Source organism: Anarrhichthys ocellatus, unplaced genomic scaffold, assembly GCF_004355925.1.
Source record: "Anarrhichthys ocellatus isolate YVR2014 unplaced genomic scaffold, GSC_Weel_1.0 scaffold4, whole genome shotgun sequence".
Classification (NCBI taxonomy): Eukaryota; Metazoa; Chordata; class Actinopteri; order Perciformes; family Anarhichadidae; genus Anarrhichthys; species Anarrhichthys ocellatus.
This window is the reverse complement of record NW_022280034.1, coordinates 4,317,159-4,340,760: the sequence shown is the minus strand read 5'-3', so window position 1 is coordinate 4,340,760 and position 23,602 is coordinate 4,317,159. Positions and strand designations below refer to the sequence as shown.

The following is a 23,602-nucleotide window of genomic DNA, read 5'->3' as shown; positions in this document are numbered from 1 at the left end:
CCGAGGGGAAGTGTGATCCTCTAAGACAAACAAAAGTAATACATATCGACTAGTTTATTTCCACACATCAGGTTTTTACCTCGTCGGCCAAGTACCGCAAAACCACATCATCTGTGGGGAGCGAGCATCTCGCGTACAGACCCGACCCGTTTCCTTGGCTTTAATTACTCTGTACTTTGCTTGAAGGGAGAAGTTGTTCACAGGGAAATGGCATTCACAGAGACATCCCGCTATTTGATAATTAAAAAGGGTAATAAACGCTTCCATTCAGCTCTGGGTACTTGGCATTCACAGGAGAGAAAACTCATATTGTTGCTGTGTTTGTCAGGCAGAGGATTTGCTGGAGCTGAGGCGAGGGGAGGTTGGGTGGAAGTAATTAGTTGGGTTTGAATTCTAAGAGCGAGCCACACTAGATGGCTGCAAACAAGACAGAGAGTCCGCGGCCTCTCTCGCGGCTCAGCGAGGCCGTTCATTGGCACAGTTGTGCTTTGAGCTTAATGCTAACAGCAGCAAGCTAACATGCTCAAAGTGACAATGCAAACATGTAGTAATACTAACCAGGTTCAACATCTTAGTTGAGTTGCTAGCATGCTAACTTTGCTAATTAGCACAAAACACAAAGTACAGTTGAGGTTGATGGGACTGCCATTAGTTTTGCAGGAATCTTGTATTAAACCAAAGTTTTGGACAAATGAAAATAATTCTGATGATAGAATAAAAAAATACAGGATCACCAAAGTTATTCAAATGCATTCTCTTGGGATTATGTGAAGCAAACAGTGTTCAGGATGTTCAACAATGCCATTGTGGTGCTAAAGAATGTTGATGACATATTTCAGTACTGAGCCGAAGTGGTAAACACATAAACAGACCGCTAATGCCTTCCCTAAACACACATCTAGCATGGCCAAAAATATCCATCAGTGCATTCATTAGCTATTCCTGCTGAGTGCTAACCACTGCCCCATGTACAGTTCACGTGTTTGGAGAAGAAAAATCCCTTGTGATTAATATTTTCAATGACAAAATCAAACAACAACTTTGGAATAAATGGATTTATACTACTGACATTATACTATTTGTATTTTCGCGATATATATTGCGATGTGCTCTAGTAAACAATATAGTCATAAACACAGTGGCTGCATAGATATGAACGGTGATCACTGTACTGAAATGATGTATCGTGCAGCCCAAGTTAGAACCACAATGATCCCACACTCACTTGGTTATTTTTAAATGACAAACAAAGAACCGTATACCGAGGCAGCCCCTGAGAGCACATTCACAGGCCGGTGGTGCTGCGTAGTTTGTTATCTGATCATTGATCGCTTCCTCCTCAGACTGAAATCGCAGATGAGAAATGAAGGCGCGTATCTGATCCTTGCCTCTTGTGTGAGAATCTTATCTAAGACGCCTGGGGAGACAGCCAATCCAGCTAATCTCTCCTTGGCCTCGGTCTAAACCTCACCGTGTAAGTGATCCACACCGATCAAGTAGATATGATTCCCAGTCCCAGTCTCCTCAGTCTTTATCTCAGTTTTGATTGCACGGAGAAGCATTCTCTTCCACACATCCTTCAAAACAAACAATTTGCAGCGGAGTGTGTTTGGCGCAGAGCTCTTTTACTGTGGGATCTTCATTTCCACATGCCAGAGGGCGAAACACCACAATGAAGAAAACATCAGAAATCACAATAAATGACTCAGATGTGACAAATGACAAGTGGCCTTGGGCTGGAAAAAATATATAAAAGGGAAATATCAGATTTGAGCTTGAGGAAAGGGAATAAACAGGGTGGGGGTGGTGTGGTCAGCTAGTCACGCATCCTTCTCCTTGCCTCATTGGTTCTACCGTCAAATCATAAAATATAATATATAGTTACATAGAACTTGGTTATTGTTTCATATGGGTTTAATATGCCATTTCAAAGAACTACGTTTGTGCATTATTGATGGCAAAAACAGTATTACTATCAACAATTTATAATTTATACTTATAGTAATTAAAGTGTAATTATTATTATATATTATTATACGCTAATGAAAACACACTAATGAATATTATATTCCATTTCTGCTAATAGATCCCGCAAAATGCTACACACTGGTCCTTTAATACAGCAACATTGATTGCAAATATCTCTTTGTGAAATGATGTGTGTGTATGTGTGTATTGTTTGCCACACTACAACACTACAATACTGTCTCTGAGGTTCCACAGAATATGAATACTACTCCCTTCACTAGAACTGGATCTTTACGCCCGTTGAGGCTTGTACACGATGTCAGAGGAAGCGATTCTTCGGCGATGACTCTCTGAGCACATAACAGAGAGGCTGTAAAAACAACATTTTCAAATTCAAGACGCAAACCTCCCAGAGTGTCGTTCTCTGAGTTGAGAAAGAAAATTGCTGGGTATCATGAAAGGTGTGAATCATACCCCAAAGACCACGTTAAGACTGAGCAAGCATCCAAGAACCACTTCCACTGTAGATTATGTAATCGTCCCGTAATCGCTTGATAAATGACAAAATGTGCACATTTGTTAAAGTAAAACAAAGGTTGAAATATAGGATTAAACCTTTTTTTTCCACTGCTCCAATTCGTCTCGTCTCTGCTCGGCAGTGAAGAGACTTTTCTTCCATTAAAATTGAATGTGGGAGCTAGAGCGTGAAATGGAACATGGGTCTGAACTCCGAAGTGCCTCAGCAGCTCGGTCACCACAAAGATGGAGACCGCATCTTCACCACTGGGTAACGAAGCTCAGCAGAACATCTCTTTAAAAATATATATTCTTCCCCTTCCTCCCTCTTCTTTTCTCTCTCAGATACTTGATGACCACAGAGATTTTAATAGGCTGCCCCGCATGGGTTTTGCTGATGAAACACTGAGCCGGCATTAAATCAAGACCATGGCCCACACGGCAAAGACTGTCAACCGAAGGAAGGAAGTGGGAGTGTCTGCAAGTACAGTGACACACAACCACAGGAGAGCAGTTCCAACAAGGAGTAGTAGTAGTTTAGTTCTTTAAAGAGAGCGAGAGCTCACACAGAGGTGGAAGTGGGTTTGGCTGCAGAGATGACACAGCGTCAGAGCTTTCTCTTCAGCTTCTCAGCCATATCTCAACTGGATCACACCTGCAGTGAGCTTAAAACAACACACACGTCCAGATCCAAACAGCCTAAGATCCTAAGCATCGGATTTTACCTTTTGTTACCTTTTGTCTGATTTTAGTTTTTTTACGTAACTTACACACTTAACTAGCACAAGTTGCGTAACAGACCTTTATATATCAAGCATACTTAGTTTAAAGTGTTTTTCCCTAAACCTCACCAAGTACTTGTGTTGCCTAAACCTCACCAAGTACTTGTGTTGCCTAAACCTCTCCAAGTACTTGTGTTGCATCAGTAAACCTAAAAACTAAGTAAACCTACAGAAGAAATGGATCTTGAAAAGAGACTGTATGTATGCATGATCGCATATTGACACACCGTTATTGACACATCAACCTACAGCGTCACAGAATGAACCGTCGGGCCACTGACATCACTTGACTAGCTGGGAGAGAGAATGTGTTCATCAAATGGGTCTTTACATTTGAACCCTGGGACGGCAGCTGTTTAATAGTACCTTCTGATTCCTAAACAACTAAGAAAAAGATGTTGTCTCTTCTCCTGGATTCTAACGCATTTCTCTCTTTTAAGAACTACAACAAACAGAAAGAGATGGTGATGCCCTGCCCTGCTCTCTGTATTACAGGCAGAAACCTGGTCGCATAAAATATATCCGGCCAGTGTTGTGGCGGTGTACATCGACAGCAGAAATATGATGCTGAACTGTAGATAAAGACCTTCGCTGTAAGTAACCACAGATGGACTCCAGTTAACCTCTTGCAGTGACCATGAATCATGTTTTACTGCACTGATCCGTCTGTGGATGTCACACCCATCCCTCATGAACAATACACCAAGACCCCGAGATAATTGGACTCCTTTGAGGAGAACCATTTCTCAGAAAACATATTGTCTTTCTATATAAAAACTAGGGTCAAACTGGGAACATGCACAAACACAAAGAATCATCTACTATCGGTCTTTGACATTATGAAACCTTATTATTTTGTATTATTCTTAAAAAAAAAAAATCGATGATGAGAATGCTGTAGAAATGTGCATGTTTGTAATTATGTAGTGGGTCAACTTCCAAACCGTGTTTGAGCTCCGGCCAAATGCTAAGGGACCGAACCAGACATGGACCCAGTCCACTGGGTGACTGCTGGCTGCCAAAACCTCTCGCAACACCCATCTCCAAACAATAGAGTTATTATTAGTGTGGCTAAACACTTCAAATGTCCCATCACAGCATCAATGAAGCATCCTGGTTGGCCAGTTTCCAGATATCTTCAACAGCCCTGATGATGTTTTTTAAGCGTCTCCAAATGGCACCTCTCTCGGTATGAAAGTGTTTTGTCAAATTGACATTCTCGCGAAGAGAGACAGTGTGTTCCTGTGTGCATAAACACATCATATGCATATATTCCAGACCGTAGCTAATCAAGGTCTCAAGAGTAGCCCGGAAAAAAAGCATCTGATGATAATGAGTCCAACTTCCTTCCTTTCCTCTCTTATATACGGAGTCTTTAGAAGCAAACTCACTTCTAAACTCTCTTGGAGCCGCGCTAAAAAGGCATTTGTGTGGGGGAGAGGGCAGTGAGGCCTTCATTGTCGATGATTTCAATACAGATTTCAACCCCGACTCTGCCAATCAGACGGGCGAGCACTGCTCCTTGTTGTTCCCCATCAAGCGGCTTTGTCTCCGGGGCTCATGGTTGATTAGGTGGGGGGAGACTGGGAACTGTGTGTGGCACACTGGGCTCTTTGTCCCACTCGAGAACCGGACTCCTTAACAGTCTATAGCTGCGTGCAAATGAACTCACTCATGCACACACACACTTAGACGCAGGCGAGCGCACTCACGCGCATACACTGCTAAAATAAAGGCCACCATGTCCAATTATGTGCCTGCGCGGGTTCACACATCCCAGAGGGACACGCCGACAAGCTTTCAGATGAGTTATATGTTAATGATTTCTCACCGCCTGCTAATATGACTTTGAGAGATGAACGTGGCTAAGTGAGTCACAAGAAGACGATGAGAGGACAACTCATACAAACTAGAAGTGACAAAGAAGTGTATCAACCTTTCCGTGTTAAATCAAAAAGGCAAACGTGAGAACTAATCCCAACTGACAATCTAAAGCAGCACTACTGATCTTTCAACATCAGTAATCGCAGACTTATTACATGTTTCCAGTTTAAATTATTTATAAAGTGCATCAATCAGAGCCAGACAGCTGAGAACTAGCCTGCATTCAAATCTGGGATTGTGTTCCCTTATCATCTGTGTAAGTCAAGTCCTGACATAGTGCTGTGGGCTCTTCACCCTCTCTGCAAAGTGTTTATTACTGAGGCCATGTTGAGTCAGCGCACTAAGTGGTTCACATACCACCACATTAATCTCCATTAACACAGATGGAGACTTAATCCCTACTCTTCGACAGCAAGTCACCCGGGGTCTCTGCCAGCGCCGACACGTCACAGGATCATTGCAGGTCACACAGCGCTGAGGCGACAACACACGGCTGATGTGTACCAACACTACACTACATGTTGTGTGTCACAGCTTCATGTCAAGTCTCAAGGTAATATTTACAAGTGTCAAATTAATCTGTACAAGTCTCAAATTAGGTCTCAAATTCAACTTTACAAGTCTCAAGTCAGTATGTACAAGTCTGAAGTTAATTTTAACAAGTCTCAAGTTAGTCTTTACCAGTCTCTATCTTTAATATTACATATCACTTCAAAGACAACTTTTCATAAACACTGGTGGGGGGGGAGTCAAGAGAGAGAAAATATCAAACTGATTTAACTTAAGTTTGACTCTTGACTGAAAGGAGAAAAAAAAGTCTCATCTTTAGAGTTCAATTTGTAAAACAGCGAGCTACATTTGGGCGTCTGTGTGATGGGAAGTGAGGCAGATAAAAATAGAAAAAAGATCACGCACACATACTGAGTTTCTGCCGAGGCCACAGCAGCTGGGAGAAGGTGGAGCAAGGAGGGTGAGAGGCTGTGTGTCGGGTTTGTAGCGGTAAAAAGCCATAAAAAGACTATAAAAAACATTTAAAGGCATACTAAATTGAGTCCTCTGGGCTTTCCTCCTCCCGTGTGTGTTTGTGTGTATGAAAATATCACAACCGGCTGTTCTGAAGCCTTTCACTCAGAGCTGTTTGTTTCCGGCGGGATGGGCCTCTCATCTATAATCTGTATGTCTCATGACACGGCACAAAGTAAAAACACGACGCCACTTAAATCACACACGGACATCGTGAGGCGTTTATGTGCGCGACACATTTCACCATACGACGCTAACGTTTTACCCACCAGGCTGTCCACGCCGCCCAGCGTGTGATTGGCGTTGTACAGGGAGTAGGTCAACTGGTACACGCCGTCATTGGTCTCGCTGTTGCCATAGAATCCCACACCCACCGCGATGCTGCAGAGAGAAGAAGGTGTGGAAGCACAGGTAAGCCTTTTTATATATGGATGAGGGGAGCTGGGTACATAGAGATAGAATACCTACAAGGACTCAGGCTCAACAGATCACAGCACATACACAACATTTATAGATTTTTTTCAGTCCTTTCATTGTCATTCTGGCGTTTGGGTTTTATCATCAATTTCTCCATGAACACTGTTGCATGAACAGGGAAAGAGAAATGCAAAGGTAATGAGGCACTTTGGGACAATCCCTGAAAGGAGACGGAAGAAATAGTTAATTGTCAACAGAGTCATCCAAACGGAAGGAATGACAGATTGGGAAAGTTGCGGTGTGTGCGTCTTGTGGGAGCATATTGGAGACACGCAATTAAGGTTGTGGGGGGGATCAAATGTGATTCATCCTGAGTGTGTCCTCTTTTACTGTTCGTGCATCGCTTTCCGAGATGTATAAGTGACTGAAACTGAAATCTGCATGCAAAAAACCTGCAAACAAACGAATGGTTTGCAGCAGAAAGCGAAGGCGTCTTTACAGCAGTGGAGCCGCGAGAAACTGTATGGATTTCTGTAAACAACAACTCTTTGAACCAGAAATTATACAATACAGGTTTTTGGCATGTGTGTGTATGCATCATTTTGAAACTGCTTCACTCATCCAAGGATTCCATTTGTTCAGCAGGAGCATCGGCACAGACAGAATAACCATCAACCCGCACTCTTAGTAGTCTCTTTGAGCTTCTTTTCTCCCCAAAGTGCCGTGGCATTGTACTGCTGCATGATGGGATTTGAGAGCCGCCACAAAATCGCTCTCGACAAACCCCACAAATAAATCAGACGTGGACACGTAACGCCTCTCAGCACACTCTGACGGCACTGGCAAAGACAAAGATGTCCGTTAGGGACGAATGAACAAACAACAGTCCCAGTGCGGTAAAATGCCAGGTGTGTTTTATAGTTCCTATAGTCCCTCGCCTGAAATAAAAACCACCTGTGATAACTTCAGAGGAAATGACTACCCTTTTATGGAACTTAAGATAAAGCTCCAAGGTAAAAGAGTCTCTGAATGACACAGCAAAAGGACATAAAGTTACCGTGATGAGTAAAACTTTTTGGTCGACCAACACACACTCACCACACTAAATTGATCATAAGATGAGAGATGAGGTCCGGATCTCTAAGACTCAGAATATAACATGGCCTACACCTCCGCTGACATATTTCCTGGAGAGAAGAATTCTCAATACATCGGGTCACCAGTTTATTAAAATAGAGATGAAGTGAAAAAAATGCCCTTTTAGTCCCTTGAAACCATCGGGTCATATTATGCACCTATTTAAAATGTTCACAAAAATAAACAATTTCTTCCTATTTTTTATATCAAAATCAAATCTTCTTTTCTGCCTGCAAAACAAAATACAAACAACTTTAACCAATAACATCAAAGCATCCACCCATCAATCAAACTGCAGCCTTTAGCGGCAAGCGAGGTGTCACGCTCCGTATCACGCTATGTTCTAACCCCACCCACTTCTTAGCGGTACAATCAAATGCAAATTATTTGATTTAAATCCCTCTTGTAACTGTACAACTCTCAAACATTCCGCTTCACTGGTTAATACTCACAGCACAGAAGCTCAAGACGCTCCAACTATCCTTTCACTGGGACTTGAGGTGCACCCGTAGCTACCTCCAGCGCAATCCAATTCAACAGCCCTGAAGCAAATCCTACTTTTATGAAATATGAATGTTCAGAGGTGTTGATTCAGGTTAACATGGCTGTCAAATTGAGAGACAAACCCAACGTGAAGCGTCTCAGCAAAAGGTGTTTGGCCACCACCAGCCTCCATTTTCAATGCTCTTTGGCAGAGAAGTGTCTGAAACTCTACTGGAGTTAGTGGAGAGTTCTGCTGTCTAACATATTGCTCCCAAATGTCCCATGATGGTTTAACTGGTTTGAGATCCTTGTACCTCTTTGTATGCAACAATGTGCATTCTGTGTTTTCCTCGTTTATTCAGGTTTTCCCAGTAGAATTCCCTAAATTATACTGCGTTACATTCAAAAGGTGTTTATTGTATTACAATGGAGGTAGCCACTTGTTACAAAGAGACAGAGCTCAGTGCTTTATCTGATAATCAACGCCAGTCAATATTAACCAGGGAGGCAAACTGCTTAACTGGGATCAATTGCACTGCTCGAGTTGAGCGGTGTCTATATTTTCTATATTTTCTATAAGGTCTATATTTTATGACCTCGTTAATTCTGCAAGGTTTCATGAGTGTGGCTGCCTCTTCACTTCTTTAATAAACCATAAAACATCAATACAGATTTCTCTGGTCTCATAATCACCACATCCACTTATAGCTAATTCAATTCAAGGATGTATCCATTACCTCTATCCCGGCTGCTCATCCATTACTTTCAGATAACTAATCATGTCGTACTTTTAGCTATCTCTTTTAAACATCGGTTACATCTTCTGATAATTAGTTTCCATGCACACTCGATGGTGTTCAGGTGTTTTCTTTGTGATTTCTACTCCACAATCTTTCCACGTATACTCGAGCAACTGAGAAAGTACCCCCTGGTGTACTCCTGGTTGCTATAAACCACCAATGTCCCCGTCACAAAATGTGCTGCAGATGAAGGCCAGAGGCAGGTTGGTACCAAATGAAGCAGGAATCAGCCTCCCTGACCCTTTACAAAGCCTCGCCTCCCGCCTGCTACTCCACCAAGCTGTCAGAGCTACCATGGAGCCCACACTGTCACAAACTGCACTCCCTGCATATATTTTATCAAATTCTTTGGAAAAATTAGCTACATCTTGAGTAGCTAGCAGAGCAGAGAAGTGCTAATGCTAGTTAATGATGTGCTAACGTACTCTGCTAATGTTAGCTCCACAAGTTTTTAGGTAGAAACGTAATGTTTTTAGAAACGTATATATCTCCTGCCAACCTCTCCAGGTAAGGAGTGCCACTATTACTCAACGCTTAACCATGACTAGCTTCAAATCCACAACACCAGCCTAAAAATGAAGACTAAATCTAAAACTATTGCATGAGAGTCCATGGAGCAGAGCCAAACTGTTGTGAGACCATGGTTGGAGCAGGCCACAGCTTTGTATGATTGGTCAGGGGACTTGAGAGCAGCCTACTTAACCTCGTGGTTTCTCCCGACTCCACCCTGATCTTCCAGATAAGCGTTAAGCAGAAAAAAGAGAGGGGGGGGTACATTTAAGGCAGAATAGACGTGAGAAAAAATGCATCAGTTTGGAGAGAGACAGCAAGTAAAGGATGCAGACAGACCAAAAGAGACAGACTGACAGTGATACAAGCAGGCGGTGTAGGCTGAATATACATGTAGGCAGGGAGGCAGTTCACAACAAACAACATGACACAGAGGCAGAGAGACAGACAATGGGACGAACAGAGCAAGACAGGAAAAAGCAGAGAAACATATTAGAGAAGATTTTACTTCTTTAATGCACCCACATTTAATAATAATCTACAAATGATAACTGGTACATTTTCTTTGTTGGATGTTTCTTTTTTTGTTTCCCACCAAAACTTCACCTTCAAAACGGAAACGCACCACAGGAGTTTCTCTCCTTTTATCTCTTTGTGTCTGAACACAGAAAAATGTATCGGGTAAAAAGTAGCCGGGAGAAACACGGCCTTCTTTGAAGCGTGCACATATTTTAATGGCGGAATCTAATTATTTTATAAGGGAACTGGGAGGACCAGAGAGGCACGTGCAGAGAAGGAGAATAGGTCTCCTCCTCTGCCCCTTCCAGTGCTGCTCCTTCACATATCCACAGTCTAATTCAAAGAGAAAGAATATCATAGATCGGAGTAGACATACCATGTACTGAGCAAAAATCCAAACTGTCATGTTGATAAAGTGGATAAAAGACATTGAGGGGAATTCAGAAAAAGGGAACCAAAAGCCTGCAGCAGAAAGAATGCCCTCGGCAACTATTAATAGACTCAGACATGTTTGAATATTTGAGATTTTGCCCCAAAATGGCAGCAATGACTCTCCTGATATGACAAATATAGACATTTTATATTTTACTCCGTCCTCTTGAAGTCTCAGCAAGAGCCACCCGAAAAAAGAAATGTCCCTTAATATGCAGTAGGCCTAGAATATACAATACAAGTAGCTCCTATCTGAATTTTGCATGAACACATCTCCACTTTCAGAGCTGGAGAACTTTCAAAATACCCAATTTAAGGCCTGACATGAAGTGAAAGTTATACAGTGTGAGTTACTAAAAATATATGACCCCCCCAAAACAAAAAAGTGAAATGAGGGCTTTAAAACACTACTGCTGATGTGATTTCTATTGCTCTCATGTGTGCCAAATCTTTTCTGTATGGGATCCAATGGAGGACAGCGGTGTCATGTAAACAGACATCTCTCTCTCTCTCTCTCTCTCTCTCACCCTTTTCATGTTTCCTCCATTCTCATTTCCACTTGGCAACAGACACCTATCATAATAAACACACACAAATAAATATTTCAAGTGTCCTGGAAAGAAGAATAACGTCTGAGGATCCTATTGGCAGTAGGCAGTCTCTGCATTTGGAGTAGGTTGGAGAATACTGACAATGGTTTATACCTCTTTCATTTAAAGCATTTTAAACGTTTATCATGTCACTTACTTACTGATCACGGTATTAAAGGCTTTTTAAAACACTACCCTGAGTGCCTCAGACTTCTTCAACAAGTCTTAATATTTGACATGTTCATTTATTTGATGGTTTACATCCGACTGTCCAAGGGACGATTATAAGGTTGAAACTGATTGGCAAAACATAAAGAACGCTTGCAATGCTTAATAAAAGTCTTCCAAAATATGTTATAAATTACGACATTGGAATTGTAAAAGTGTAAATGTAAAAGTTATCAAGCTAATGTCCATAAGTCTTACAAAAAGTCCATAACAACCTCGATAATAAAAAGGATCAAAATCATGTCCATATGTTGTACGATAAGTCGATATTAATTACAGGGCCGCAACCACAGCTAAATGTGAGATCTGCTCTGGGTTCACCGGTGTTAATTAGGACGGACAGCTCCAGCCACGGACAAATAACAATTAGAGTGGATGACGGCAGGACTTTAAGCAGAGACAGAAGGACGAGGGGAGAGGTGAACGGAGAGAGGACAAAGGGAGGAGAGGTCGGGGGTAAAGTGAGGGTGAAAAGAGGATCTGGACTGATGAGATTAAAGCAAAGCTAGTTTTCCGGTTCCCAAGTCCAATTCAAAACCCCCCCACTGGACAATCGCTCCAAACATCCAGAGGACTGTCATCATCAAAGTTAGGAATCACATGAAGGAGAGTTGATTTCCCACAAGATGTTTCTTCATTCATCTCACACCATTAAGTCTTACAGCTCATCAAGTCGGGCCAATGCGAGCTCTTTAAATCTACTCCAGACCAAAACATGTCACTAATGGCATTACTATTCAGCCAAAATATATGACACACACATGATTTTTCATGGTACTCAAGGTATATTCTTCTGTATCCAACATGAAGTGAAGACCAGACAGATGGATATGATTTTCTTTAGAGGGGAGAATTCTTGCAGATTGGTTTAAAATCTAATCCACCACCCAGATAATCGACTCACAAGGGCTTCTGACAGAATCCACCATCTTGGGCCAATCTGTCAGAAGCAAAACGCAACAAGACTTTAACGTACTATATGTGTGAATACACCGTACGTCATCACACAACAGTTCCCACAGTCCTCGGCTTCTTCTACTTGCAGCTGTATTTTCACTTTTTCTTATTGTGACTCTGCAACATATACATCTTTAATGTGAGGAGGGCTACCAAGTCGCTGCGCATATTTTATGAAACTGCACATGCATAATTAAATGTCACATAATGAAGACGGGTTGACTGGGGGGGAACAGAAGCGGACTGCAACCGCAGAATAAATGTTAAAGTGTTGTATGATTAGTGCTTTAGTGGCGTTTCTTTCCGAGTTTAATTCAAAGCTTATTTGACATACAGAATATTCATCATCCTGCTTTTAGCGACCAGCATTTAGCTTTGAATTGAGGGGGTTCATTATTTTGAAATGTTTCCATGGATATGCATTTATTTCCTTTATTTTTTTTTCATATACACTGTATTGATGTAAGCCATTGTCGTGGTTCACCTACAGGTGGCACAGAACACGAGCACTTAGCCGGCAGCGCTGAGCTCTCAGCGTATCCATTTATCAATTAACCTTCTCCGAAACACGACGGACAGATGGATGTACGATAACGCTCGAGGCTTAATTTAATATTACCCACTGCTGGTTGCTAAACATGAATGTCGCATGGTTGAGAAAAGTATCCACTCTGCTGGCAACAAATTCAATTGGCTACTTTGAAGGGAGAGCGCATCTCATTGACTGGCTTAATCGGATCTCTCTTGTGACGGAAGTGCTGACTGCGTTGCATCGGTACACGTGTTTTGGTACCTTTAGCAGACTAAATGAATCTTAGCAACAGTTGATGTTCGTCAGCAGCGTCACGGGTTGATTTTGCAGGTTTGAGACGGCAGCAGAATGAAAAGTTGGATCCAGGTAGAGATGATGAACTGCTCCAGGCTGCCTGCGCACCAGCTAACCGCTGTAACACTGATGTTATTAATCTTTAGAGCAACTAAACATCGTGTCATTTCACATCAGGAAAGTTTTCAGTTCACCGCAGACTCGTTTGAGATCCAGCAGCCTCCAGCCCAAACAAATTGCATCTTATTGCACGGCTCCTCCACTGTTAAATCACACTTGGTCAGATATCATCCGAAAGATACTGACGCACATAACCACATAAGTGGTTTATTGAACAATTTCCACTTTCTCATACATAAGACATGAGAATAAGGCTTTAACTTATTTTCTTTCTTTTCTGTTTTGTGTTGGCGACAACAGATCTGTGCTAATGACACTAATGAAAATGTAAATTGCACTCACCATTAGCGACCTGTGTGACCTGTTTTCCATTATTTGTGCTGCATTATCCAGCCAGCGATGTGAACAGGAGGTTATTATAGAAGCAAAATAAATAGGCTACGCTTGATAAACTTAACAGTCTGTTAGTTAGTTTCAAGACCTGAGTAATATTCTTTAGAGAGTATGCAGAGTAGTGACCTGCATGGACTATTATCTCAAGTCAAGTGTATATGATCCCTGTAATATTTCTAAAATATTCCTAGAATTTTATAATTTAGCTCTGTCTTATTTTCTGTATACATCTGTTATCCTGCACAGTGCTGCTTCTCAACAGAGAGCTGCAATGTATATATATTATTTATTATATGTATCTTGTGTACTGCATCGTTACCTATTCGCCTACATGACGTTTTTTTATTTTTGCATTTCATTTTGCAGACTCAGTTGATGCAGCCCATCCAGAGGTTCAGGACATCAAGGTGATGAGATTTGTCTGCCAGTTGTCCGTCACAGGCAGTAATGCACATTGTCAGCAGAATATTCACGATACACCCAGATCAGGACGGCTTCTACCACGACATCCTTCCCAAAACCAGAGGCCGCAGCTTCCCAACAGGGACGGTTTTGTGTGTGTAAAACACAGATGGATGTTCAAAGAAAACACTGCTTGTGCAAATGTCAAAAACTCCCACTCTTTTGTGCATTTGATATCTCTCTTTTTTTTTTTTTTTTTTTTTTAAATCACACAGAAATGTGGAATGGCTAAGGGTTATCAGGGAGATTTCCTCCACATCAGCCGCATCAATGTCTCACAGAAGTAAAAGAGACTTAGCGGAGACAGATCAGACGACTGATCTCATCAAAAGGAAGGAAATAAAGACGACTGCCGATGCTATTCTAAAACCCAAGCCACAAGTGTCTGCACAACTGCAAATAGAAGCTCGGGGTATTTCAAAAAGAGAGGTGGCCTGAAAGGCATGAAGACAAGAAAAAGAGGATGCTGAACACCTTGAGAATACGAAATGGGAGAACAGAGACAGGCAGATAGACAGACACACAGCATGGACAAGGAGCTATGAACTGCAATATGTTATGGATCTCGTGTGGGAATACAGTGAAAAACGTGAAAACACGCAGCACGGCAGACATCAACAGAGCGTGTGTGTGTGTGTGCACTGTGATCAGCAGTTAGTCATGACATCTCGTCTTGACTCCCTCACCATGTGATGAGGCCGGCAGCGACGGCGGACCAGGTGACGCAGCAGGAGTTGGGCTTCTTGCTCTCCTCCTCTTCGTCTTTTTGGCAGCAGCACAAGCAGCTCAGGTAGATGGCCAGGCACAGCAGGTTGAGGCCGAGCCCCGCAGCCGCCACGCAGCCCAGGAATATCAGGGACTAGGGGGAGGGAGGGGAGGGAGAGAAGAGGGGGGAGATCATTGAATGATTGAAGTGGAATGTAGGGTCACTTGTGACTAATGCTTTTACGTAACTTAACCCGTTAAAGTCAAGGCAATGCAGTGTTTTTCAGGTCACGTAGCACATTTAGCTACAAGTGAACTAAATGTGCTTTACATGATAATTCGATTGGAATGAGAGTGCAGTTGAGCATCTAACCAGAAGTGCATAGTAATGCACACGTATAGGGATAATACATGGAATAAACAGTGAGTGGTGAGTTTAGAATATATAAAGATGTGTGCAGCAGTTACATTCGCTAAAAGAAAGAGGGTGCACATGATATAGTGCACGCACAATAATGGCAATAGTGAGATATTGTATGCAAAATGCATGCAGCGACTTGTGAACAGGTACACAGTGGTGAAAGAAGATCCTTTACCTAAATAAAAGTAGCAAAACCAGCGTGTGAACCTGCTTAAAGGGGACATCTCATGCTCATTTTCAGGTTCATACTTGAATTTGGGGTTTCTACTAGAACATGTTTGCATGCTTTAATGTTCAAAATACACATTATTTTTCTCATACTGTCTGTCTGAATATACCTGTATTCACCCTCCGTCTGAAACGCTCCGTTTTAGCTCCTGTCTCTTTAAGCCCCGCCTCCCAAAAAAGCCCAGTCTGCTCTTGATTTGCTTGCGAGAAAAATATGTTTTGCACCTTTGCAAAGGTAGTTTCTGGAGATACTCAGATGAGGTGTGTGTGTGGGGGGGGGGTTATACTCTAAATGAGTCTGCATGTGACATAGAAAGGGGGACGTCAAATCTGATGGGCTTGTTGAGTTGCTTGTTTTCTGAACAGGACATCCCACAAAAAGCTGACTGGGCTGTCTTATTTGACTTGATTTGTACCCATTCAAACATCTACTTACGTGACCGTACAGAAAAAGTATTGTCAGTGAAATGGACTGAAGTAACAAAATTACAGATCCTTAATTTTTCCTTTAGCTTCCATTTGACATATTCCACTGTAGTATTAGATAAATCCCTGTCCTCTGCTAAATGTCTCTGTAGGCAGAAACAAACAATTTCAAACTAACGCAAACAGTTACTGTGAATAAGACACAAAAATAAACACGAATGAACATCTTCAACAGCCCCGAAAACAAGACCAGCTGCATCCTGCGAGCTTGTTATCCTCCCCGTCTCCTTCCTCCTTTAGCCCCCATCCCACCTTCTGCGAGACCAGCCTAACAGCCTCGCATGAATTCTGCATCCATCTGTGAGCAGATGGGTTTATTGAAGCTCGGTCCCTCCCCCCTTTACTCTTCCTTTTTTTTTTTTTTATCCGAAATCTTTTCATTGCTGAGCCATCTGTTCTCATGCTGTGATGTGTGGGATTAAAATCCAAAAATGGAAGGATATATATCAACGATTGCCACGAGAGAGGCAGGTAAATCGCCAATTGACTAATCCTCCAGAAGCCTCAAAACAGCTGTTTATCATCCGACACATTCCCTCTGCTGTCGACTTCGCTAATAGAAAAGCAAAAACACGACTGCAGGATGTTTGTGGATATCATGATCATGCGTGTTGACTCATTTCGCACTTTGAATCTTCGTCTTTGTCAATTGCTCCCTCTCCTAAAAACAATAATCTATCCTCGCTCCTCGACCTAGCTCCATCTGTTGGGGCGCAGTGCCTCATCTTGTCCCATTTCACGGCTACATGCCTTTCATGTAGAGGGCCACGCATCTGCTGAGAGAGACAAAACAAAAACGAAAACATCGAAGCAGCGTCAAAGGAAGGATCTCCTCTCATTGACCCCGTCCGCTCTCTCATATTCTCCAGTGCCCCGTGAAGAAGGTGCGGAGATTAGTGGAAATTTAGTGCTGCGGGTTTAAGAGGCGGGATGGTAAATGTGTTAATGGGTGTGCTCAGACAGATGGATGGCGGAGCGTACCAAGGTGAGACAAAGAGGCGCTCCTCGTGTCGTCTCGAAGGCGGGCTTGGGGTTTGGGAGTGATGAGAGTTGGCGTAAACCGGGTGTAATTGAGGTGAACGTGTTAAATGAGATGGAGATGTGGGGTTCAGGTGGATAATAGTGTGGGGGGGGGGTCAGATTGTTTGACAGAGAAAGAGAGGGCCACCCAGCCGCTCTTATCGTCATGGTAACGCGCAGGTTAGGGATGGAGGACGAGTGAAAGGGCGAATTAATCGCAGCCTATTTGAATCGAGCAGCATGTGACGGGCCTCCTTGAGTTGCCGTGCCTCTGTCTTGTGATTCCCCTGCAGCCAGGCAATGCAGAGAAAGGAGGGAATGTGGCAGAGGTGGGGGGGTGCTGGGGCTCCTTAGGCCTCACACAGATCATTTAAAAAGAATAAACTTTGTTTTAGCTTTGAGTTTCATGGTGTTTAAGCCTCCAAACCTGCCGAAAACCCCTTGTAGAATTCAACCAGCCTCGGGGGTTGTATTCGTCTGGTCAACTAGTCAAGTTGCAGTTTACATCCATGTCACCACTTCATCATGTTATCCTATTAGATACTCAGATACTGAAATTGTCATAATTAGCATGTGAATTTTGAGAGTTTTGGTGAGACTTTTGTGACCGTAGACCACCACATTCTAACCGGTTCATCCTCGAGTCCAAGTGGACGTTTGTGCCAAATTTGGAGAGATTCCCTCGACCCGTTCCTGAGATATCGCGTTGACGAGTCTGGGACGGACAGACGGACAACCGTCAATAATACAATACCTCCGTGCCAGCGCCGGTTTTCGCGGTCGCCCGTCTGTAAAAAGTGCTCGCGGACCTTTAGAAGGAAATCACAAATGTATTTGGTGAAAGATTTATTCCAAAGGTAGCTTTTAACGCAGTTATGGCCAAAACAACACTCTCCACTTTCTTTCTGTCCATCTCTCTCTCTACTGTCCTTTCTTTCTCAGTAGTAGGACGCACAAGTAATGGCTCCTGAATTATGTAGCAGCCATTCAGTGGAAGATCACACACACACACACACACACACACACACACACACACACACACACACAGTGCCTGCACAAAGACACACACAGCACAACTCCATCACTTCCCAACCCTCCATTTAGTTAAAAAAACACCACTTATCTTTCACCGACCGGTGTGCACACATTCGCTCTTAAATAAATAATTAAGTAAATAATCAAATTGGCAGCTCTGACCACTTTACCGCTATCTGAATTAGGTCCGAGTAGTCCACTCGATATGTTAACAACCTTCTCCTTACTTACTCATTCTTAGCTCAAGAGGCCCACTCCACTGCCTCTGGCTGGAGGCGATGACACGAGGAAAGAAAGGAAGGAAGATCTAGCTGAGCGGAAAGGCAATCCCTGAGGTGAGGATGTGGAGGGAGTAGAAGATGAGGGGGGGGGAAGAGAAATAGGAAGAGCGGGTGACAGTGTGATGGAGGGACTGTTGATGGTAATGAAAACAGTGAGACAGCAGCATGTGAATGAGAAGGAGTGAAGGCACAGGTAAGAACGCCTGAATGACGAAAGTGTGTGTTTTGGGCGTTCCATGTGCACACAATGGGAAGACAAAGACACAGCTTCCTCATCCACATGGCCACCTCAGACACACTCTTCATCACTCAGTGCACGGCCTAGTTTCCCTCCTATTAAGAGTCCATTGTAGTCCCCCCTGAGGCTGGAGCGTTGCGTAACGCTGCGTTTCTTTCTTTCTCTTCCCCCCGAATATAATGAGCAAACCTACGCATCTCATTGTTGAATGTGCAAAAATAAACACACAAGAGCATGGCAGGAAAAATCAGCCATACGCTCTGCCCGAAAGGATGACTAACTTAAGGTGTGACACGTAGGTGAACTCAGCAAAGTTAACACAAGAGGAACCATCCAGCCATCTGGTGCTCATAAATATGAAGCTGAAGATGAAGTACATCTGATGTAATCCAGTTACAGCTAATTATTATTCAACTCATTGCGTTTTCCATCTGTTGTTTTTTCAATCAATCGATGATTCGTTTCATCTATAAACTGTAAAATTACAATTAATTAATCAATCATGATTGTCAATCTAGCTTCTGTTAACAAAGTAATTGATTAAACTACTGAAGTCCTGCAATAAATCAAGCGTCATCGTGGTCCATGTACCCGTATTTAAGGGGATGGTGGGTCGGAGTTGGATCAGATCACAGATCTGATCAGCACAAAATAAAAAAGGGAGCATATATAACTTTTGGAGATCCCTGATCACGTTTTTTTTTGCCGCTGATACTAATTGACGATCCACATTGGCAGATTAAGATCCCTTTGTTTATTGATGATAAGAGCTGGTCTACAAGGCTCCAGACTCTTTATTTTTTGCCACCATCCAAAAAATTATTTCAACCACTGTGAAGTCAGTTTTAACTTTTTACTTTTTACTGAACCGAGCCTTTGGTCTCCTTCTGTTCATTTAAACACAGATTGGTTACAATATAACGTTATCAGAGATCGGCGACTAGAAAAGCATAAATGCCGATGTCCTCATCACATATTTTACTGAATATTGCCGGTTAACAAACTTAATTTCATACTGTGATGGTTAACACAAGCGTGTCGGAGAACTACGGTGGCCTTCAGGTAGCGTAAAAAGACGAAAGGCTCCGTCTAGAGCCAGTGTTTAGTTTGTCCGTTGTGGGCTACTGTAGAAATATGGCGGTGCAACATGGCGGACTCCGTGAAGACGGCCCGCTACCGATGTATATATTAAGGACTCATTCTAAGCCATCGAAAAACATGGTACTTCGTTTCAGGTGGTTATACACTAATGAACACATAGTTATGAATATTTTATTCATAATTATTATTAATGGATCCCCAAAAATGCAACACACTGGTCCTATAAAGCCTCATAGTCACGCGCCTTCATTTCATCAGATGGAAAGATGAACAAAATCTGACCTAAATAAATGCCTCTTGATGGGCACTCCGCTGTTATTCCAGGTTGTTCACTAGAGCAGAATGGAACCAACAGAAAACACAGGAGGTGTCTAAGTCTAAGTGGTATATAGTCTGTGCCTTACGCTGAGCGCCCATTATAAATCTATTCTTAATAAACACGTAGTGACCATAATTAATAGATAGAGCTGGAGAGCTCCTCCATCTGTTGCGATGCATCTGCAGAGCAGAGCGAAGGCATACAGTGGAATTCCACAAGCTTGGAGTCGTGTTTAACTGCACGCTAAGCGATACGAAGTGCCTTCCGCAAGCATGGCTGCTCCCCGGCAGGTGGCAGACAGCTGTGCGTAGGTGGAGGAGGTCTCCAGGCGCACAGAGTGCGCCGATGTACAATGTGTGTAAGTGTGCGGACCGGATGGACAGTGACGTTCCCTCGACTCGAAAGGGGTTAAACGGTTGTCAGGTCAGTTAGAGATGGAGGAAGACATGGACAAAGACAGAAATTCCACCTTAAAGTGAGCAGAAGGAGCCTCTTCTTGCTGTTGGAAATCAGTAGAGATGGTTTTAGTCTTTTACATTTAACTACTGTAATTTGCTCTTGATTTTCTTTTCAGGTTTCAAAAATCATGGGGCGACATCGTGACTTTTAGTAGGAAGTAAAGCTCCGAAAGCAATGGATTCTACAGTTCCCATAATGCAAGCTCAAGCTGAGATAACACCAATAGCATGATCAGTTATTTTCTCAAAGCTCCCCCGGACGTTATCCAACCGTCTTCAGTACTTTTCGTGTAAACTGATCTTCATGAATTGGTGGAGTTCCCCTTCGAAGAGCAAAAAACAGATTCCTTTTACAAATCTTACAGCAGCAGACAGTGCTTTGATATATCCTTTGATATATTTAACATGCTGCACAGTATAATAACAGCACTTTATTTAAAGAATTTGTACTGCCACTGAATTAGGCTACCGAATGCCTTGAGAAATGGCATCATCACTATGAAGAAACGCCCCCCCCTCAAAGATCAATGGAGCAGTCCGACTCACTGTCCTCCTCCATGCTGCTGCCTGTCGCACTCTGACATTCGGGTGAGCGCCCCAGGGACCGGGGCTCTTTCCGGCAGAGTGCACTCGGCCGGGCCTGCCCGTGTTCACAGCTGGGACGCCATTAAATCCCAGCAAAGCGACCCATGGGTTATGAATGACAGGGGGGAGGAGGAGGAGGAAGAAGGGGGGCTTCGCTGGTAAAGGATCCTATCTTTTACGCTGCACTACTTTGTTGCCCTGAACATTTTGCCACAACAACCTGAGGGTCTCTGGAGCTTTGCGAGGTCTAGTGCCTGCTCGTTTTCTGAGATTTTTCCTTTCAGCTTTGGCGAGAGAAATGTTTGGCTTACTCCCGTTGTTCCAAAAAAAAACGCTACGAATCTCTTTCTTGGAACCGCTTCTGTGCGGGGGCCATGCTTACCGGGACACCTTTGGGGTGCAGTGAAGCGAGTCATCCCTTTCCTTGACACCCTCTGCGAACCCAAAGCCCAAACCTTTTCCCCCGGGGGAGTCAGAGGTCGGGGTTTGGATGCTGCACCCCCACAACAAAGGAAACCCAACCCCCCCAGCTTCCTATGAAGAGCACACTCTCATTGTTGTTTCTGCTGGAGGGGGATGTGGCTGCGTGAATCCGACTGTCCCAGTTCAGTTCTTTATCGCCACACTCGCATCACGACACACAGAGGACCACCAAACATTGATAAACCCCCGGCATCAGTGCTGCCGTATCCTGTTTAGATGTTGTTGGATCAGCACGAGGGATGGACGTGCCATCTGATTAGTACAGACCTCGGCCATACCGTCTAGTAGCCAATAGGGTGAGGCTAATTACTCCGATTGGGGTTAATGGCCTTTTGGAGAGCCAGAGGGGACACTCTGAGTGCATCTTTCTGTATGCATGCATGACACAAACGAAGACCAAAACAAACAGAGACTGCTAGGCTGAGCTGAGGAGAATCCCTGTTTTAACAATAAGGTCTCACAGTCATTCACACAAACGGCTGAGTTGGGACAAGAAGCATGGAAATCAAGAACGACAGATTGAGGATTGATTTTTCTTGAGGAGGAGGCGACAGGGGTTGTTAAATTTCCAATGAAATCGGAGTGGCTGTGAGAGCTGAACAGATAATGGATTTTTTCTTTTCTATCATGCAAAATAAACACAGCGAACACAACAGCTTCCGCGTTCAGTTGTAAAATCAGCTGAGATCAGGAAAAGGCTTCGTGTGAAGATGGGCTATTTAAATGTTTGAGAATAAAAAAAATTGGGAAATCATATTGGCAGTAAACGCATCACTTGAAGGACGTTATCCTTTTTCTAAAAGTGGGAAAATACATATTTTACCCTCATGACTTCTCTGTCTTCCACACACGACAACATTTAGATCGGTATGCCAAGGTCTAACATCAGTGCACATAGAGGGGAAAGTGAAGGAAATGCTGATGAACACAGAAGAGGAGAGAGTGTGGGGGGGTGGACCAAAGACAACAGAAGAAACAGAGCGGTCTGGAGGAGGAGGCTGTTTGCATGTGCTCGGGTGGAACATTGTTCGCAGGGAATCTCTGTAAGAAGCGCCAATGAAGCAGAAACGTCGTGGGTGTTAAGAGTGTGCGTTTGCTCCCGTAATTGAATATCCTAGTCTGTGGCTCGTTCATGTATCCCATATCATTGTAGGCCGCGGTAGCAGCAAGATAAAAGCTTTCAAAAGAAAACTTGTCTGAGCTCGACGTTGAAGTGATCAGTGGCGAGACGACAAAAGTGCAGATCGTTTTGTAAAGGACAAAGAGCCTTTGTTACCCTGATGGAGAAATGTTCCTTCATTAACTCCAATTATGTACAGGAAGTGGGAAATCTACTTAGATGTCCATGATAGTCAAGGACATAAAACTGATTTATTTTTGCCTTGAACTCAAACGTAATTACTAAGTAACCGAAGCTGTCAGTTCTATAAAGTGAGCTGAAGTCTTATTGAAGAAAATACTTATGCGTTTCCTTCAGAAAGATCATCTTCACAAAGGAAAAACACTTTTAGGGTTGTTGAAGCGTGAATGCGATTTTATTTATTTTTTTTTTTTACATTAGAACAAAATGCTAAAATCTCTTAAGCTTGTTTTAACCACAGACCGTATTTTGTGCGGTTTTGATCCCCATTCAAAAAACAAACATCGACTTGAAAACGAGGGAACTGGAGGTGCAAAAATGCTGACTCATTTGTGGTTTTAGGACTCATCCCGGCACCACTCCATGAACTGTTGTGACCCCGGCTGCTTGGATGGTATCAGGGTGTGAGCGCCAGCAGTCCACGTGATGGACAGAAAAAACATTTGGCACAAACTTGTTTGGGTCACAAAGCAGGAAACAGGAAGGGAAGTCAGATTGATTAGGACCTGCTGACCTACACATGATGTCTGGCTCAACACACACACACACACACACACACACACGCACACGCACACGCACACGCACACACATTAGAAAAACTAGGCCCCTGTCCTATTTTGGGATGAACTTTTTCAGTTTTTGCCCTCTTTCCGTCCTCCAGGCCTCGGGACAGGGAGATCATTAGGAGCAGAGAAATACATGAAACACATGAGACAGACCTACTGTAGGTTGTTTCAACTGCACACAGAACCCGTAACGCTGATGCTTCACTGGATGAGATTTTCCAAAACGTGTGTGTGTGTGTGATGAAGAAGAATAGCTTGCTTATTGTCAG

The 23,602-nt window shown here is 43.1% G+C and overlaps 1 protein-coding gene across 3 annotated transcripts in view; it reads right to left on the bottom strand.

Annotated features, from left to right (window-relative positions):
• Positions 1 to 23,602, bottom strand: part of ttyh2 (tweety family member 2) — a 59,062-nt gene that overhangs the window by 21,971 nt on the left and 13,489 nt on the right. For all 3 annotated transcript variants that reach the window (XM_031843023.1, XM_031843024.1, XM_031843025.1), the window contains exons 2-3: positions 14,734 to 14,906; positions 6,443 to 6,554 (exon numbers count right to left, since the gene is read on the bottom strand). In XM_031843023.1, the coding sequence (XP_031698883.1) occupies positions 6,443 to 6,554; positions 14,734 to 14,906 (285 nt within the window). The remainder of the gene's footprint in view (positions 1 to 6,442; positions 6,555 to 14,733; positions 14,907 to 23,602) is intronic.